This window comes from Mixophyes fleayi, chromosome 2, assembly GCF_038048845.1.
Source record: "Mixophyes fleayi isolate aMixFle1 chromosome 2, aMixFle1.hap1, whole genome shotgun sequence".
In the NCBI taxonomy this organism is placed as follows: Eukaryota; Metazoa; Chordata; class Amphibia; order Anura; family Limnodynastidae; genus Mixophyes; species Mixophyes fleayi.
Window position 1 is genome coordinate 309,953,411 of NC_134403.1, and position 17,703 is coordinate 309,971,113.

Genomic DNA, 17,703 nt, shown 5'->3' on the forward strand with positions numbered 1-17,703 from the left:
TAGTGATATGATCAGACTACAACTGGGTATTCATTAACACAGCATTTCTGTGACCTGAGCATAGGGCACTGGCAACAAGACAAAACATTTGCAGAAACGGGCAAGAAGTACACAGAGAGCAAATACTAGATCACTGCTGTCCTAGGAGGGTCACACAAAATCTGTTTACAATACTAGTCTTAGAAACAGAATCCCACATTTATACACATTTTTTTTTTAAAATAAACTAATTTTATTACTTTTATAAACATAATATTAAACATTTACCCACGCAGGTCCTACAACTTTCTGCTGCTGACAAACAAAGCCATGCAAATATCTAATAATAATAATAATAATAATAAAAATAACTAATAATTACAAAACATTTATATACAATGTAACTTCTAGATATACATGAATCTGACTAGTTTGCTTGTTTTATGCTGTTTACTGTTAGAAATAATAATAACAGTATAAGTTCACCTATTGCACTGATCCTCTGTGGAGAAGTAAATCTGAAAATCATCTGAATTGTCATGTACATACAGAAAGCAACATCGCTCATCAAACTTTGATATGCTGCAGAATGAAAGAGATATTTCTAGGTTAGTATTTTTTCATTCATACAGAAACAAGACAAATGAGCAATAGTAAAATACATAAACGGTTTTATTTATATAATGTATCTAAAACAGAGGTCAACAACCTGCAGATAAACAGCCAGAGGTTGCCTACACCTGATCTAAAAAAGTGATTTACCCGCTAATACAATTCTCATCAACATTGCCATCACTGTCAGTTTCTCTCTGCGGATCGCATAATGTGAATGATATCTCTATGTTCATTCATAGCTTCATCGACCATTCCTTTCCAACTGGTGCTTCCTGCCAAATATTACACTGGCTTTCTTATGCTGTCAACCTACAAGTCATTAAGTAATCAGTTTCTTCTGGTAACTAAATTAATATAAAAACTGTGACTTAGCCCTCTGTTCTCTGGTATCTACTATGAACTATACAACAGTGTGAGAAGACTATTGAAATAAAATAACACTTGAATACTGGATTACAAAGACGTCAGTGTAAACTGCTTACTGTCGTATGTTTCAGTGATAACACGAAGTTATGACAAATACAGCACACATGTGTGAAAAAGGAGGAACATTCAAACAACGGATTCATTATCCATATGAAATGTTGGAGAACTGAACTGTTTTTACTTACACAAATTTCACAAACGTGAGGAAATATTCAGTGAAAGGTTTTATCACAACATTCACATATTCATTTTACATTGAGGGTTATTTCACAAGCAGCAATTAAATGCTTTGTACACCCAGCATTGATAATGGACGCACATTGTCTGGACTAAGATAAATTTGATATTGGGTAATATGAGGTGGGTGTTAGCAGAATGTGATTAACTAGCAGTTACACAGTCCAGTCACATGATCTGGACGACCATCTCGATATTCTACAACAGTGTGGGACACCTGATACTCTTCAAAAGGGCCGCACATTACCCTCAATCTCAGTAAAAAGTTAAAAACAATACATTTAAAGTAAAGAAGGACACCTATCTGTAATAACATGTCAACAAGGATTTTAAACAAGTGTTACAAGCTATAGCAAACACATCCGACAATAAAGTAGGAATAAGCTGGGGCTGTAAGTGAAGGCTCAGAGGGCCGCCTGTTGCTCATCACTGTTCTACCATGTTCAAATATTTCCACTTAGTGCTGCAGCTGTAAACATTGGACGGACTGTACCCTTAAAATATGCCTCCAAAATGTCCACATCGGTGGACAGAGTCAAGAACTTTGTATTACCTCATCATCATCATCACCATTTATTTATATAGCGCCACTGATTCCGCAGCGCTGTACAGTGAACTCACTCACATCAGTCTCTGCCCCATTGGAGCTTACAGTCTAAATTCCCTAACATACACATACACACAGACAGACAGACAGAGACTAGGGTCAATTTTGATAGCAGCCAATTAACCTACCAGTAGGTTTTTGGAGTGTGGGAGGAAACCGGAGCACCCATAGGAAACCCACGCAAACACAGGGAGAACATACAAACACCACACAGATAAGGACATGGTCGGGAATTGAACTCATGACCCCAGCACTGTGAGGCAGAAGTGCTAACCACCTAGCCACCATGCTGCCTCTTACACGTACCTATTTTTAAAATCTATAGAATATTTGAAACACTTAAGGCTTATGTTGCAGATATTTCTGTACAAACTATAACAGTACCAGATGAACTGTGTGCTCTCTAGGCACTAGAAATAAATCATGAAACAGAGCTTATTCATAATTAAGTATAGAAGTCAACAAGCAGAAGCAGACACATTTTGTGGTCCATAAAAGTGTCATTTTACAAAGTCTCTTCCAGGAATTGTTTAGACAGAATAGAGCCACTACTACTTGCAGAATTTCCTGTCATTATGTGTTGACAATACACATTTTGATTGAAAGCAGGAATGCACCAGCTCAAATATTTCACAAGTTCCCCATAACTTTGAAATGCATGTCATATAATAATATGTATTTCTCATACCTTATGCCTCTTATAGAAGAAGCAGTGAAATTCCACTCATGAATTCCCTTCTGAAAAGAAAAACTAGATAAGTAAAACAAATATGTCCCATAACACCTGTCTCCTACAGATAGTTGAGGCAGCCATTGAACTAATATTCCCGTCAATGAGGCCTATAAATTCACTAGGAAACCGTGATATCACTGTGAATGCAGTCTATCCATTCAGTAGAAGCAGTGCCTCATGTATATTGGCCTGTTATGTTACTTATTCATCAGAATGCAGATGATCGATATTCTAGGAACACGGTCTAAGCCCACAAAATGGCTATTATAGCCATGTAACAATGACAGGAGCTCCTAAGTAATTCTGCAGAAAATAAGGTCAGAATTACCTGTATACATGCACTTACTAACACTGTTGGAGCTTGCACCCAATGGATAACAAAGATGCACTACATATTTTGGCATAATGGCCAAATGGTCATAACAAGATGGTAGTAAATGTACTGTGAACGAAATGTTAGTTCTTGTTCTCCCCCCACACTCATGTCCCTCTAATCAGCACACCTTCCACTGTGATAAATAGCGAACTGGTTAGAGACCAAGAAGCAAAAAAAAGGATAAAAAAGTAAAATGTTAGTCTGTTCATTTAGACGCAAAACATTTTTGACCATAAAGAAAAAGCAGGTATATAGGTGTTGCCTTTACTAGAAAAATCAAAGGATACATAAAACCAGAGATAATAGTATGGACATACCCATCAATTTTGTCCATTTATAGACACCATTTGTGATTTCATTCATACAGCTTTTAGTCTCAGTGTTTTTAAAATTTTTGGTTTCAATTACCAATTTATGAGGCCTATGTATTATATTTATTGAGACATTAAATATATTTTAATACACTATTATCTCTGGTATTATGTATCATGCTATGGTCTCCTTTGATTTTTCTATATATAACTAATCAGCGCTGCTTTTTCTTTTTGGTCTGTGTTTTTGATTAGGGGCTAGCAACTGGCCCTGCTTTACAGCTGCGAGTTGTGTTTATTTGGTGTGGAGCAGCCCAGCGCGAGATTCCTTTATCTTTTTGTAAAACATCTTTGGTCAAAGGATTAAAGGGAATGATGTTACTAGATGCCACTGTCCCTCTTAGTGGCATTCCTCCTGTACCCAGATACTATATAGGAAAGTCTTAAACAGTGATCTATTGTCTAAGCAGTCATATAAGATACATAAGTCTAGCAAACTCCTTTTACTAATTCAATGCTGTATAAGTATGAACATTAACAGAGCTATATTTATGTAATAACTATTATGAATACTGATAAATGATGTAACAGAGTTACTGAGGGTGTCAGGGAAGGTGTTGGGCACCATAAAGTCTTTGATGGCCCCATCTTGCCCTCAGGCTTCTAGTTGGGACAGCTCTGCCCTAATTTATACTATGAAAGTTTCACTGTTTCCTGTCAGAGTTCTTACCATTTCCACAGGTGACACATGCCATAGCGAAACTGTCCTCTCATCAGCCTCCTTGTTTATTGACACATATGAGGGCTGGTAAACCTTTGTTGGCTCCAAGACAAGAACCTAGAAACATAATTCCATTTTACTTGCATGTTTCCAAACATTAACAACAACAAATCAGTTTACTTTACTATGAAGTCTGGAATCAACTCATTTGACCAAGCTAGTTTTAATGTCTGTCTCCAAAGAATATCAATATACATAGAACAAGTTTAAAACAGACGTTGATATTTAGCTTCCTGATTTTTTTATACTCTGATTTTAATTCCTCTGGCATTGTTCATTGCTTACTGTAGATGTCTGTCAGATATAATAATAATCCAATGCTCAGGTAATTAATACCGCCACCAGGAGAATAATAAATTACAATAGTGAAGATTGTCATTAATCAATCCCAACATTAAAACACTAAGACCCACATGAGTAAAATATGGAAACGGGATGTGTATTTTTAGTCTTTAGTTCAAAGTCAAAAAGCAAGTAATAAAAATGCTGAGGAAAAAAACTGAAGTCACAACAACTAAATGACATAAAAACTGTATTTAATAAACATAACTATCCTGAACTAACAAATCAATATCCTGGTAACATGGTAACTGTGAACTCAGGGAGAACCAGATTAGTCAGTCGAGAGTTTAGTGGAGGCAAACTTGTAATGGCAAGGCTAAGATTAGCCAAACATTTCACTTTGAAAGTACCGGTTATTAAACCAGTAGGGTCTGTGATATGTATTGCACTGATGTAGACAGATATTGTATATAGAAATCTCGGAAATTATTTCCACCTACAAAATTATGCCTATTCCAGTTAGAAATGTGCACAATACTTCATATAGTAGTCTTCTTCTCTTGGTCTTTTGATGAACTGCTAGGCTAGGCACTGGGGAGGTTTTTCAGCCGATATTCTGGCCATTCACCCGATAAACGACCGCTCAGCCACATAACGGGTTAGTGTGTAGACTCACACAGTGAATGACAATCGTTCCAAAGTGCCGATTGTCTTTTAATTTGGTTGGTCGTACTGTTTGATAACCTCGTTCCAATCACCTTCCTATCATGTAGTGAGTATGCACTCACGATCTCCATAGAGTTTACAGGGTCTTGCTCTTTTCAGCCTTTGCCGGCAATGAACAGGTCCCGGTGACTTAAATGTAGAGAGAGCTGTAGATGCAATAGTTTGTTTGTTTGTTCTGAGACTGAAAATTCTGTTTCAGAGTCACAGAAGCTAACAAAACTCGTAAAGACATGTTGATAGCTAAAATAAGGCAGTTTTAATCAGTGTGACAGGAATGAGTGAATGAGTGACTATTATGCTGTCATTCTCTAAACAACTAGATGACCAGATGAAGAGCACAGATCTGAAGGTAAATCGTGTAAGAGTGTATGTACACATGAATCGCCCACACGATCAGACCTTCACTCATTAGTAAAACTGTTGTAGATAACACGTCGGTCGGAAAATTCTTCAGTGTGTACCTAGCCTTATTTTGAGTGTGAATGATATTTTTCCATAATGTTACTGGTCAGACAAAACATTTTCCATTCTGTCAGATCACATGATGATACGGAGGATGATCGCTGGAGGTAGGAATACCGCGATAACTAGAGTCGTCACATGACAGAAAATGAAACACAAGAGAATAGTGCTACGAGTTGTAACGTATTCCCTGTCAGTGGAGGGAGCAGAAGCTGCTATTGGAGGAAAGGACAGGTTAGACCAGCAACTGATGCTGGGACGGATTTAAAAGAAACACTAAGCTTTAAACCTATATAAATAGTGACAGGTGCAATGACTCTACATGTTCAATGTTAGAATACAATTAGGTACAATCTTTAAAAAAAATAAAAATATTTATGTAGATTATTTAAGAATTATATACCGGAAATCTCAATCCATTTGTAGACTCTTTTGTTGCCTCAACTATTATATCCATCCAAAAATTCAGTCTCTCTTGCCTGGGAGAATGTTCTGTGTTGAGCTTCTTGAATCGCTGTATTAGAAGCAAGTTCTGTACAACGGATCTTAAGTACCTAGCAAGTAAAGGAAACATAGTCCAATTTACATTAGTTTCATAATGCTGACTGTAACAGAAAGGACACTATATATTTATGGCACAAACTAGCCCACATAACATTTAACTTTCACATATATCATGCTATACAAAAATAATAATGTTTATATTGTAGAAATCCAGAGCAAATATAATTAAATACATAAAGACAAACAGCTACATATACTTTAAAATGTAACACTCCAGAAAGTCAGGATAATAACATGGAATTGTAGACAATAGCTATTTAAGCAAATTAAAACGGACTTTATAGCTAGACAGGGTGGTGTTAATGAAGTAACAGTAAGTGGAAACCTTTGTCACCAATAACCTCCCAACCCCTCAACTACTGCAGATAGTACAAGAGAAGACAGCTCTAGACTGAGCTATGGATGGGAGGTGTGGAGTGAATGAGGCATCAGATTGGACAACAGCATCATCCAAAGCTGACGGAATACCCTGAATGGCAGTAATCATCTAGCGTTGAAAGCTGTCTTCTCCCATGGTTTTGCAGCAGGTAAAGGTGGCAGGTTGAAGTGGAAGAAAACTATTAAATAGTGTCACTTGTGTAAAGACCTTAAGGCTTCTACCTTCACTAGTTTCTTACCAGACTGGAGGCTTCAGTTTGAAAAGGCGCTCGGCTGCCTGTACGGCTTTTCCAATATCACTGGCCAGCATGCTCACAATGAAGAACTGACCCACATCCCAGTAGTTGTTCATTTTCTCTAAGCTGCCCTTCCTTCCCAGCAGACTGTTCAGACGAACACCTTCAATAGAGCATCTTCAATAGTTACAACCCACAAAGCAGGTATACAAATTGCATGTAGTCAGAGGTGGAGCTTCTGATGTCTGAGGTAGCGCCCTTCTCATCCTTTACATAAACATGTATTACTGTACAGAGCACTAAAAAAGATTAGTTTGTGCTAATATTATTAACATTACGACCACTAAAGTAAATACCATTCATGTGGACTAAATAATATAACAATAATAACTATATAATTAATTATATAAATTGGCTCACAGCCTTTTGCTCTTCCTCTAATTTAGCAGGCTTGGTTAGTCTTATTACAGTACCACCCCTACATGTAATGCAAACCTGATACTCATAGAACACTATAATATAATATTCAGCTTCTATAAATTATAATATATATGGAAAAGAACAACACTTAGAAGTACACCTGGCAAAAAAACATTGCTGGTGCTCTTAATTCATGCCATAAGACTTGCCTAAGATTATCAAATCAGTTATTTAGATAAAAAACTAATTTGGTGATGAAACTGCCAAGGCAAACTCTAATGTCAAAAAGTTGGAAATATATATACACACACACACGTGTACATATATATATATATATATATATATATATATATATATATATATATATATATATATATATATATATATATATATTCAGCGCGATCTCTTGTCTACACGTTCACAATGGAGATAGTCAGCCATTTATCCCTCCCTCCTATTAAAATCTACAGGAAAAATATCTAAGTTCAATATTTACCTATCTTGCGGAGTTCTATAGACGTCTCAAACTGCTGCCCAGCAACAATAAGTAAAACAGCGAGATTAATTCCAGAATACAAGGATGGCTGGAGTTCAAAACCTTTCCGATACCTGATAGAAATAATGTTCTTATTCAGTAGTTTTATCTTAATATGAATGAAATGACATTAAGGGCCCGATTCATATAGGTATGTAAAACTGCTTATATAGTAAAAATATAATTATTTATGTTATAGCTAACAAGAGACAAAGAACTGAAATGAACATCCTATTTGCTATATTTCCATTCCTTATATTTAACAATGTAAAAAAATATCCATGTTCTATAATCAATAGATATTTCATTTTCAAATCTTAAAGAACAAGGGTGATATAGTGTCAACCACATTGAACACGTCAATGGAGCAAGAGAAAACACCATGGGTCTTATTGACAGCAGGGAGCAAATCTACCTAAAGAGTGCAAAGTTGTACCTGTGAAAAGCATGTTGACATGCAAGAAGGGCAAATGAGTGTTGTTGCATGCAATAAAAATGCAGCCTGCTTTGAATGCAACACACAAGATACTGGGCAGCTTGATTTTTACACTTCAATTAGGAGTTGAGCTAGGAAGTCCCCTTTCCAACTCTGTTTGTTGCAGTGGTGGATCCGGGGGGGACAATTACCCCCCCCCCCCCAGCAGCATAAACATACTTTCAAATTGCAATCAAGATGCCGATCAAAGCAACTAAAGGTGCGGGACCAACCGGGACCAGAGGCGGGGCCAACTGGGACCAGCCAATCAGCATGAAGTGGGGAGTGACTATGCTAAATCACCCTCCCCTAAAAATAAATTGGGTCACCCCTGGTCTGTTGCGCATTTTAAATGTATCCCCCCTGCAGCAAAACATGGTTTCGTCAAGGTGCACAATTGCACCTTCTAGCTGGACTGACTCCTAGCCCTAAATGAGGTCACATATGAGAAGAGATCGTTATACAATGTATGAGCAAAATTATTTTAATTTCATTCCTGTTCCCTATTTTGCACTGTTTACTTTGCAGCAAATTGATTATTTTGCAGATAGGGTGTCCCTTATTGCTGAATGATGTAGTCAGAATGTGGCACAACATGAAGCATCTACTGATGTTCTGTCCACCCTATTATCATACACATGTGCCATAAACTATTGTACAATATTGCGGCTTGGTAATCTAAATAAGATATTGTGTCAGGACAACCAAGTAGGAATGACAGGAGAGCCTCAGGAGGACATAAAAGGGATTATAGACAAGAGAAGACAATCAGAGTTACTAACACTATCGTATAAACTAGGTAAAGATCTATAACAAGACATATTTACATTAGAGAATTACAAAGGGAAAATGTTAACTATCGGCTTAGTCTCTTCTTCAAGTATTTCTTGGGAAACATCTTGTCTTACTCAGAAGTAACATCACAACAAATAATTCATCATTGCAAAGTAACAATATATTCCTTCTAGTAAATACTATAGTGAACCGTGCTCAAACCTCAAACAAACCACTAGTTTGGTACAGCAGCACGTAGAGTCCAAGGTATCACTCCTTGAGAGTGCACATATATGAACAGAAAAACTGTGCTCACACCAAACATACTAATTGGAAAGGGTCCTATTGGGTATCAAATAAGTAACTCAACATCAATATTTAACTAACATCATATAGAATATATAAAACATTACTGTAAAGGTGATCTGGCCGAAACCAAAAAGAGGTACAGTCATACACAAAAATAACGAGCAAAGATGAACAGAGTAAAAGTGACATATAGGAACAGGATTAGCCAACAGGCATTTGGCGAGTGTTCTAGGTATAATCAGATTAGAGGCTGCGTTCTAATTGATGGATAGCAGAGTATGCAAGGGTATCCCTGTTTGATATTAATCTACAAAAAAAAAATTCCATCCATTGTCTTGTCCAGAAAAGTTATGCGTCATTTTTCAAATCACAAAAACTTGGAACATGAATCAACAAAAATAAATCTCTTACCATTCAATAGCATTGTCCCTGCTCTTGGTGTCCTTACAGTCAGCATCCAGGAACGTGTCTTTATATATCCGTCCACACAGGCAGAACATATCCGGGGCTGGGTGATCGCAGGCTTGCAACACCTGAAGCATGACGTTTAGGGCTTTATCCCGGTCACCAGAGTTATTCCTTCTACAAGTGAGATAGAAAGAAATGTTGCAGGATAGTAAACTATGTCCTTTGCCATGAAGTTGTGAAGATCGCTCTTATCTGTGTGGAGTTTGTATGTTCTCCCCGTGTTTGCGTGGGTTTCCTCCGGGTGCTCCAGTTTCCTCTCACATTCCAAAAACATACTAGTAGGATTATTGGCTGCTAACAAATTGACCCTAGTCTCTGTCTGTCTGTGTGTATGTATGTTAGGGAATTTAGATTGTAAGTTCCTATGGGACAGGAACTGATGTGAGTGAGTTCTCTGTACAGCGCTGCAGAATTGGTAGCGCTATAAAAATAGCTGATGATGATGATGATGGTGGGAAATCACTTGCTAGTGCCAAAAGGCATGTTTTTTTTCTCTACTATCTACTGAATACCATCTCAGTTCAACTGCTGGACCCAGTGAGTTCAATTATCATTGCTGTTACTATCTCTGTTCCTCCTTTGGTGATCTTCACTGCCTCCTTGGTGACACCAGACACTGCCAAACATGGGAAATAACTGTCCTGGTTCTGATTACAACAGTCAGTGTGATACTAAAGAAAACCAACTGGCACACAGCTACTCCAGGCTCCTGGACAACCACAAGTGTGCCCATATAGCACGAAAGCAAAACCTTCTCTAGAACCAGAAAAGGAAAGGAGTTCATTATTATTATTATCATTTATGTAACTATAAAATGTATCAAACAGTTAAGTAACATCTTGAAGGAACAGGGATCAATGGACTAAGAGAGCTCATAACCCAATTGATGTGGTGAATGCTATATGATATTTAGTACCATAAGAGTTTGTCATGTGTTTTACTGATCTCTTTTTTTATGTACATGGAAAAAAGTACTACTTTTTACTGACTGTCAATGAATTTACTGAAGATTGGCAACCATAGACACTGTCTGCCTGCAATTTAATAGGCTGCATACTGGTTATGTCTCCAGGATGCATGTATCCATTGTATGTAGGTAACAGGTCCATTATAAAATGTTGATAATCTCTTTATATGCATACAAATTTAACCGAATCCTTTCAGCCTCGTCTATCAACCACTAAATCTAGCCCTAAGTACAGCGTAGTATATTAATTAAAATATAAATATACTTAACTTTTTCTCCATTATAAATAACATGTAGGAGAGAGACGGATGAATGCATTGTACGGACCATACGTTGCAATGACAATTTGTATTTATTATAAATAAAAACCTTTGTTGAACAAATAAAAGGTTCACATGAAAGGATGTAAAAGATAACAAGCTTTATGAGCTGTGAAAAGTACAATATATAGGCCCCTAATGCACTGCGCTTCCGAGGTTTAAAAAAGTGGAAGTGGATTGAGAAGAATAGACTCAGCATCACTATCTGTTGTTACTAAGAGTGTTTTACAACGATAACCCCATGTCTGGATTTATGACCAGATAAAACAAGTATTTACCTCACGGTTTGCATTAATTAAAACTTCCCTGCGCCAGTCACTTGAAAAGGTCACTTTACAGTGAATGGAGGAGAACGCATATGTAAGTGAAAAGCAAACACATCTCCTAAGCTTAAAAGCCACTTGCAGGCGTGCTGGTAATCACCACAGGATTTGGAAAGTTTACTGATCAGTTTTCAGAACGGATTATGATTTCTCTGATCCCCTGGTATCCAGGAATAGGCTAATGCACAGTGTAAAGAATTGGAGTGTTTGTACTGCAAGCACTGTCAGTTACAACCAGCTGCATCTAGTATTGCTCCTATGACACATAACTTGGGAGGAAGACATAATGTCAATTGGCTTATGCAATCCAAGATGTCTCATAGCTGTACGGCTGATCAGTCAGAGCACCTGACTGTTAATTCCCAGAAACAGGGCATTAGAAATGTGCTGCTTCTGTTTTCTCTACAAATACATTTTATATGTTTGTACCACAATTCTTATGAAAAAAAATGGAAAAAGATATTTGAAAAAACCTATGGAAAAGATATTAACGTGATCCCCACTAGCCACAGCCCCGGTGAGAACCAGCAAATCAATTTAATTGACCACTTTAAAATGGCAGCGGAGGGGGTGTGAGCGGGAGGACAAATCACAAGCTGTAATATTTTGATTGCAGTTAGTGATTGGTTCTCCCGCTGCATGTAGGGGAAGGGGCACTTATCTTTTCCAGAGGTGATAATTATTTTGTCTGTATAATAGCATTAATGATATTTGTCTGCATAATTGATATTGTTCAAGATTCCAACTAAAAAAATTTACCTTACCATTGTCACTAGCCATATAGGTAGTGTTGGTTATTTACTTTTCTACGAAAGTCCAGTAAATCACATGGTCAAAACTTATTTTTCATAGAAAACATTACTGCACTATACATTCAACAATTTGAATAGGCACTGATATGTTTGGTAAGCTAAGGTACAAATTAATATAATACCTTTGTAAACAGCAGCAAAACATTTTGTCATCACAATGAGAAATATATGTTTAGCTTTACGAGGAATATGTATCATGGATACATGTGCAAAATAAAAACCCAACAGGTGTATTTTGCAATAACAAACTAGGGCCTGATTCATTAAGGATCTTAACTTAAGAAACTTCTTATTTCAGTTTCCTGGACAAAACCATGTTACAATGAAAGGGGTGCAAATTAGTATTCTGTTTTGCACATAAGTTACATACTGACTGTTTTTTCATGTAAATTTGAAAACAGTTTTCACATTTTTATATGTTTCTTTAAGACAGACTGAATGTGCTAATGGTATTGACGCGTATGTGTTGCCATTGTGCAATAAATCAGCTTTTAAACTTCTTTGAAGAATCTATGAATGTACTGTGTGTGTGTAGTGTGTACTGTGTGTGTGTATGTGGTGGTAGGCAGGGGTTAAGATGAGCCAGCACAGGGCAAAACTGTGTTGCATCTGTTGTATTTGGTTCTACCTTCGCCAGTTCACTTTGTAGTTGTTGTGGGTGTGCAATGTTCCTTTAGACAGTATGGAGTTTAGGCCCTTTGTAAATTTCAGCTCCAGGCCCATGTGGACCTTAATCTGGCACTGGACGGGGGGAAGTTTTATGACGAGAACTTAATTGCAAGTTCTATACTACCTACTGAATTCATTTAAGACAATGTTTTATAATAAATGTAGGCAGAACACATTTATTAAGAAAAGGGTACCACTGCACTAGGTATCGCTATTCCAGTATCATAATATAAAAGGTTGAAATAATTTACTGGATGGTGCACTGCTACACAAATGATTAATATTGAAGCATAAAGAGGATAGAAAGAAATGGTGTATTGAAAGGCACTCAGCGATCTTCTTGTTAAAGATAAAATATCTAATTCTTTATTGATATACTTTAAAAAATTAATATATTCCTCCTAATTGAATAGCGAAATATTAAAGTGACTAAAGTGAATTAAAATAGCAAAATGAATTGCTATGCCCTGCTACTTGATATCAATATATATAGAGAGAGTGTGTGTGTGTATTACTGCAAAACGGCACTACCGCTATTTAGTAGGAGAATCAACTGACATATCAGGTGCCTGATTGATAGCAGTATACCACAGTGTGTGTGTGTGTGTGTGTATGACTGCACAACGGAACTACCGATATTAGCAGGAGAGTCAGACACATCAGGTGCCTGATTGATAGCAGTATAGTAACTATCTAAGCAGATTACAGGGACAAAAGAGTGCTAGACTATATAAATCATTAATTACTAGCCAGAGTTTCTTTTAAGCCCTAGTAATAATATATATTAATGCTTAACCTTTTGTGGGCTTATATAAACATATATGTATATTGATGTGATTGCACATGGGGTATATTTATATGGAATACTCATTATACCAAGATGTCCCATTATAGATAAATGTAGTCATTATAAAGGATGAATGGGATAATGAAGTGCTCCTCATAATGAAATAATTATCAGAGATCTTAGTCAATCTACATATAAGCTCACTATCTTTGTAACTGTGTCAATTATAATCACATGACCATTGGTTTCAATCAAGTTTACTATAGTACACATACCACACATTTTTATTTGGAGTGGTATCTTTGGTAGCTAGATATAGTGATTATTATACACTGATCATCTCTATATATATTGATATCAAGTAGCAGGGCATAGCAATTCATTTTGCTATTTTAATTCACTTTAGTCACTTTAATATTTCGCTATTCAATTAGGAGGAATATATTAATTTTTTAAAGTATATCAATAAAGAATTAGATATTTTATCTTTAACAAGAAGATCGCTGAGTGCCTTTCAATACACCATTTCTTTCTATCCTCTTTATGCTTAAAGAATACATTTATTATTTTAAAGAATATGAAAAAATGACTTATTCATAAATACACGTTTTGCAGAAAAACGTTATGTGATATGCAAAATCGGGAGTAATTTCGTGTTCAGAAGCCAAAAATCTATAAGTATCACATAAATTCATTTTAAAAGCTTTTTCATCGCAGACCTGTGTTTTAGTTCTCGTCACACAAGCATCAAAGAATGTGCTTGCTGTGTTTTATGCACATAGCAAAAGCGAACTGTTACTCATTGAAAGTAGGGGATGTCTCCAATGTTGTTAACAACTGGCCATATTGTGCTTCCATACACATCAGGGAACACCCTCTGGCTTGCCATATGTAAATCTCATTATGTCATACAGGGACGCACGCAGGGGGGGTTTCTGGGTCTCCAGAAACCCCTCCCCTCCGTTAAAGAAGTGCCCTACATATTGGCACTGTACTATATAGCAGCCGTGGCGCTGACAATGAAGCGTCCCCTTAAAAATCCTCCGTGCGCCCCTGTCATACATAAGTGTCCATAAGTGTCCCCAATTAACATTATGCTACATTAGTCAGCTGTGTGTGCGACTCACCTCTTGTCAACACACAAGTCTTTAGTTCCACACTGGGACCTGGGAGGAACTGCTGTGCATCTGCAGCAGTCCCATTTCAGCAATATTCAGCTCTGTGAAATACGCTCCTGCTTGCCAGACAACACAGCGCTGCATGCCATCTCTGGCATGCGTGCCATCTCTGGCATGCGTGCCAGGGGTTGCCAGCCCCTGCTTTAGAATGTAAGGTCTCACGAGCAGGGCCCTCCTTGTGTTCTCCTTCTACTATTCCATCACCCTCTGTACCTCTTGGCTTGCTTCCCTAGCCGTTGTCTTAAGCTCAGGCCTATTTCATGCTGGTAACTACCATTGTTCTCACTCACTGTCCCATAATTTGACCTGCATTACCATGCTATATGTATATTTGTTTATTCCAGTGTCGGTTAACCTGTGACACTTCAGGTGTTGTGAAACTACAAGTCCCAGCATGCTTTGCCAATATATAGCAGCTTATTGCTGTAAAGGTATGCTGGGACTTGTAGTTTCACAACACCTGGGGTGTCACAGGTTAGCCAACACTGATTTATTCAGTATGTCTGGTCTTTGTATTTTGTTCTTCATGTATCATGTAATGTGTTATGAATCACTGCTTTCTGTATATGTCATGTACGGCGCTGCGGACACAGAGTGGCACTTTATAAATAAAAGATATTATATTATTATTACTATTATTATTATTATTATTATTATTAATATTGACTTGGTATGTACACACATGGCCCTTTTGTTTGCACTCTGCTAATTTTTAGCACCTATACTGACCTCAATCTGCATACATTGTGAAAATCACTGGACTAAACCATTAATATATCTGTATCCCTTTTACAGTAGGTTTTTGCAATGGGAGACTCAATGACGCAAGAGCAGTGGCAACAAAATGTTCCCATATTTTATTTATTAACAGGATTAATTGCTTGGTTTAAGGCATGATGTTTATACTCTCTAAGTAGAGCTCTTTGGTTTAATTATTACTACCTGGAAATGAAAGAATAAATGTTCTGCCACTGTAAAATAGTTTTTCAATGTCTGCAAAGGATTATGGCTCCAGGCCACTGTGCTAGAGGCTAGTCAGTGATGTCGGGATGAAACAGACTAAGATTTACAGTGTTACCATTATAAGGACAGAATGTGAAATAGGCTAAAACCCCTCACAAACTACATTACTGTACTGAATTGCATCTGGTTAGTGGTGCCTATTTTTAATTCTCTCTTACTGATAACAAAGCAGTTCTTGCAGAAAAAAAAACATTCCCCACTTACCACAACATAGCAAACCATTATATAAACCTGTGGACAAATCATTCCAATAGCTACATCCCTTTCCAGTAAAGCAATAAGCTGCTGTTTCATTTGGGATTCAAGGCTTAGCCCCGTCCTGCTGCCAGATAAGTGACATTGTTCCCAAACCTCCAATGACCGTCACACACATTGTTAAAGTGAACCTGTAACCTACACACACTGAAGGCATCTTTTTAGTGGGCTGAACAACTAGGCAGCCTATCAATCTGATATGAGTCAGTGATATCACTCACACATTATATATTCATTTGTTCTAACTTATCTTGATGAGATAATGGTTCCTGGTGAAATTGATTCTCACAAATATGAATTCAGTCACCCCCATGGATGCTTTTATTCTCTGTAGATGACAAGTCCACTTTGATAACTTAATGAACACTATAATACAATGATTATTCCTTATTAGGTCCACAACTTCACACTATTAATAGAAATTAAAAATAGTAATAATTCTCTACATTGTGTTGAACATTGTACATTGAAACCTATGATTTGAGATGAAATATTCGGCTTGTCACACATTTGTTTGCAAAATTTTGATGTTTAAAAGTGGAAATTAGCTTTAAGGGTTCCATGCCCTACACAGGGCACAACAGCTTTAAGGGTTCCATGCCCTACCCAGGGCACAACAGCTTTAAGGGTTCCATGCCCTACCCAGGGCACAACAGCTTTAAGGGTTCCATGCCCTACCCAGGGCACAACAGCTTTAAGGGTTCCATGCCCTACCCAGGGCACAACATTTTTTTTGGGAGGCCTCCGAGTTACTTCAAAATGTGAACTTTATATTTTGTACTGAAAGCAAGTCACTGTATTATAAAAAGCATATACAGTATATAGATATTTATGTGTGTCCCGGTACATTGTGGATAATGTCAGGAATGCAATTGTTGATATTAATCTGATATTTAGGAAAGTTTTGTCAGCATATGCACTTTAATTTTTCACTCCACCCTCCCATGTATCTCATTTCCCACCATGGGAAGAGCAATCTGATATGAAGCAGTGACATCACTGACATTATATTATCATTTGTTCTAACTTATCTTGATGAGATAATGGTTCCTGGTGAGATTAATTGGCGACATTCTCACAAATATTACTTCTGCCATCCCCCATGGATGATTTTATGGTATTGGAAGTCAGAACATCTTTCTAAACTATCAGTCAATCCTTTCTGAGATGTTATCCAATCCTTTCTGAACGGGAACGGGAAACATGCTTGATATAGTAAATATATATCTGTCTTTCAGGGAGTATAGTATAATTCAGCAGGTACTAGAAATATGATTTAATCAATTTATCAATATAAGTATTAAACTATTTCTACAACAGGATAAATATAATTATACTTTTACAATACAAGGACAAATATTAGTATATTTATCATCAGAACTATGTATTAACTCTACAACATCCTGATAACTATTGTCTGTGAATGTAATTACCAAGATAAATATCACCAGCATATTAAGGACATGCATTACACTACTACATAACTATTACATCACTCAAGTTTCTTACTGGGGAAAAGTACTAATGAATGACCTACAGCCACAAAAATATTATTAAATGATTAGATACTTTCAAGTCAGTATGACTTCTTTGTAATAAGAAGCGGATTGCCTACAGTACGATGGAAAAATATTTAGTCCTTTGTCTTATATTAAAGCGCTATGGAATATGTTGG

General features: G+C 36.9%; 1 protein-coding gene across 1 annotated transcript in view; it reads right to left on the minus strand.

The window, feature by feature from the left end:
- The window catches only part of MAP3K15 (mitogen-activated protein kinase kinase kinase 15), a 122,741-nt gene that overhangs the window by 40,718 nt on the left and 64,320 nt on the right, over positions 1-17,703 (minus strand). The window contains 7 exon segments of the mRNA XM_075196539.1: positions 466-561; positions 2,553-2,602; positions 4,015-4,122; positions 5,939-6,089; positions 6,717-6,876; positions 7,630-7,742; positions 9,638-9,808. Coding sequence (XP_075052640.1) covers positions 466-561; positions 2,553-2,602; positions 4,015-4,122; positions 5,939-6,089; positions 6,717-6,876; positions 7,630-7,742; positions 9,638-9,808 — 849 coding nt within the window.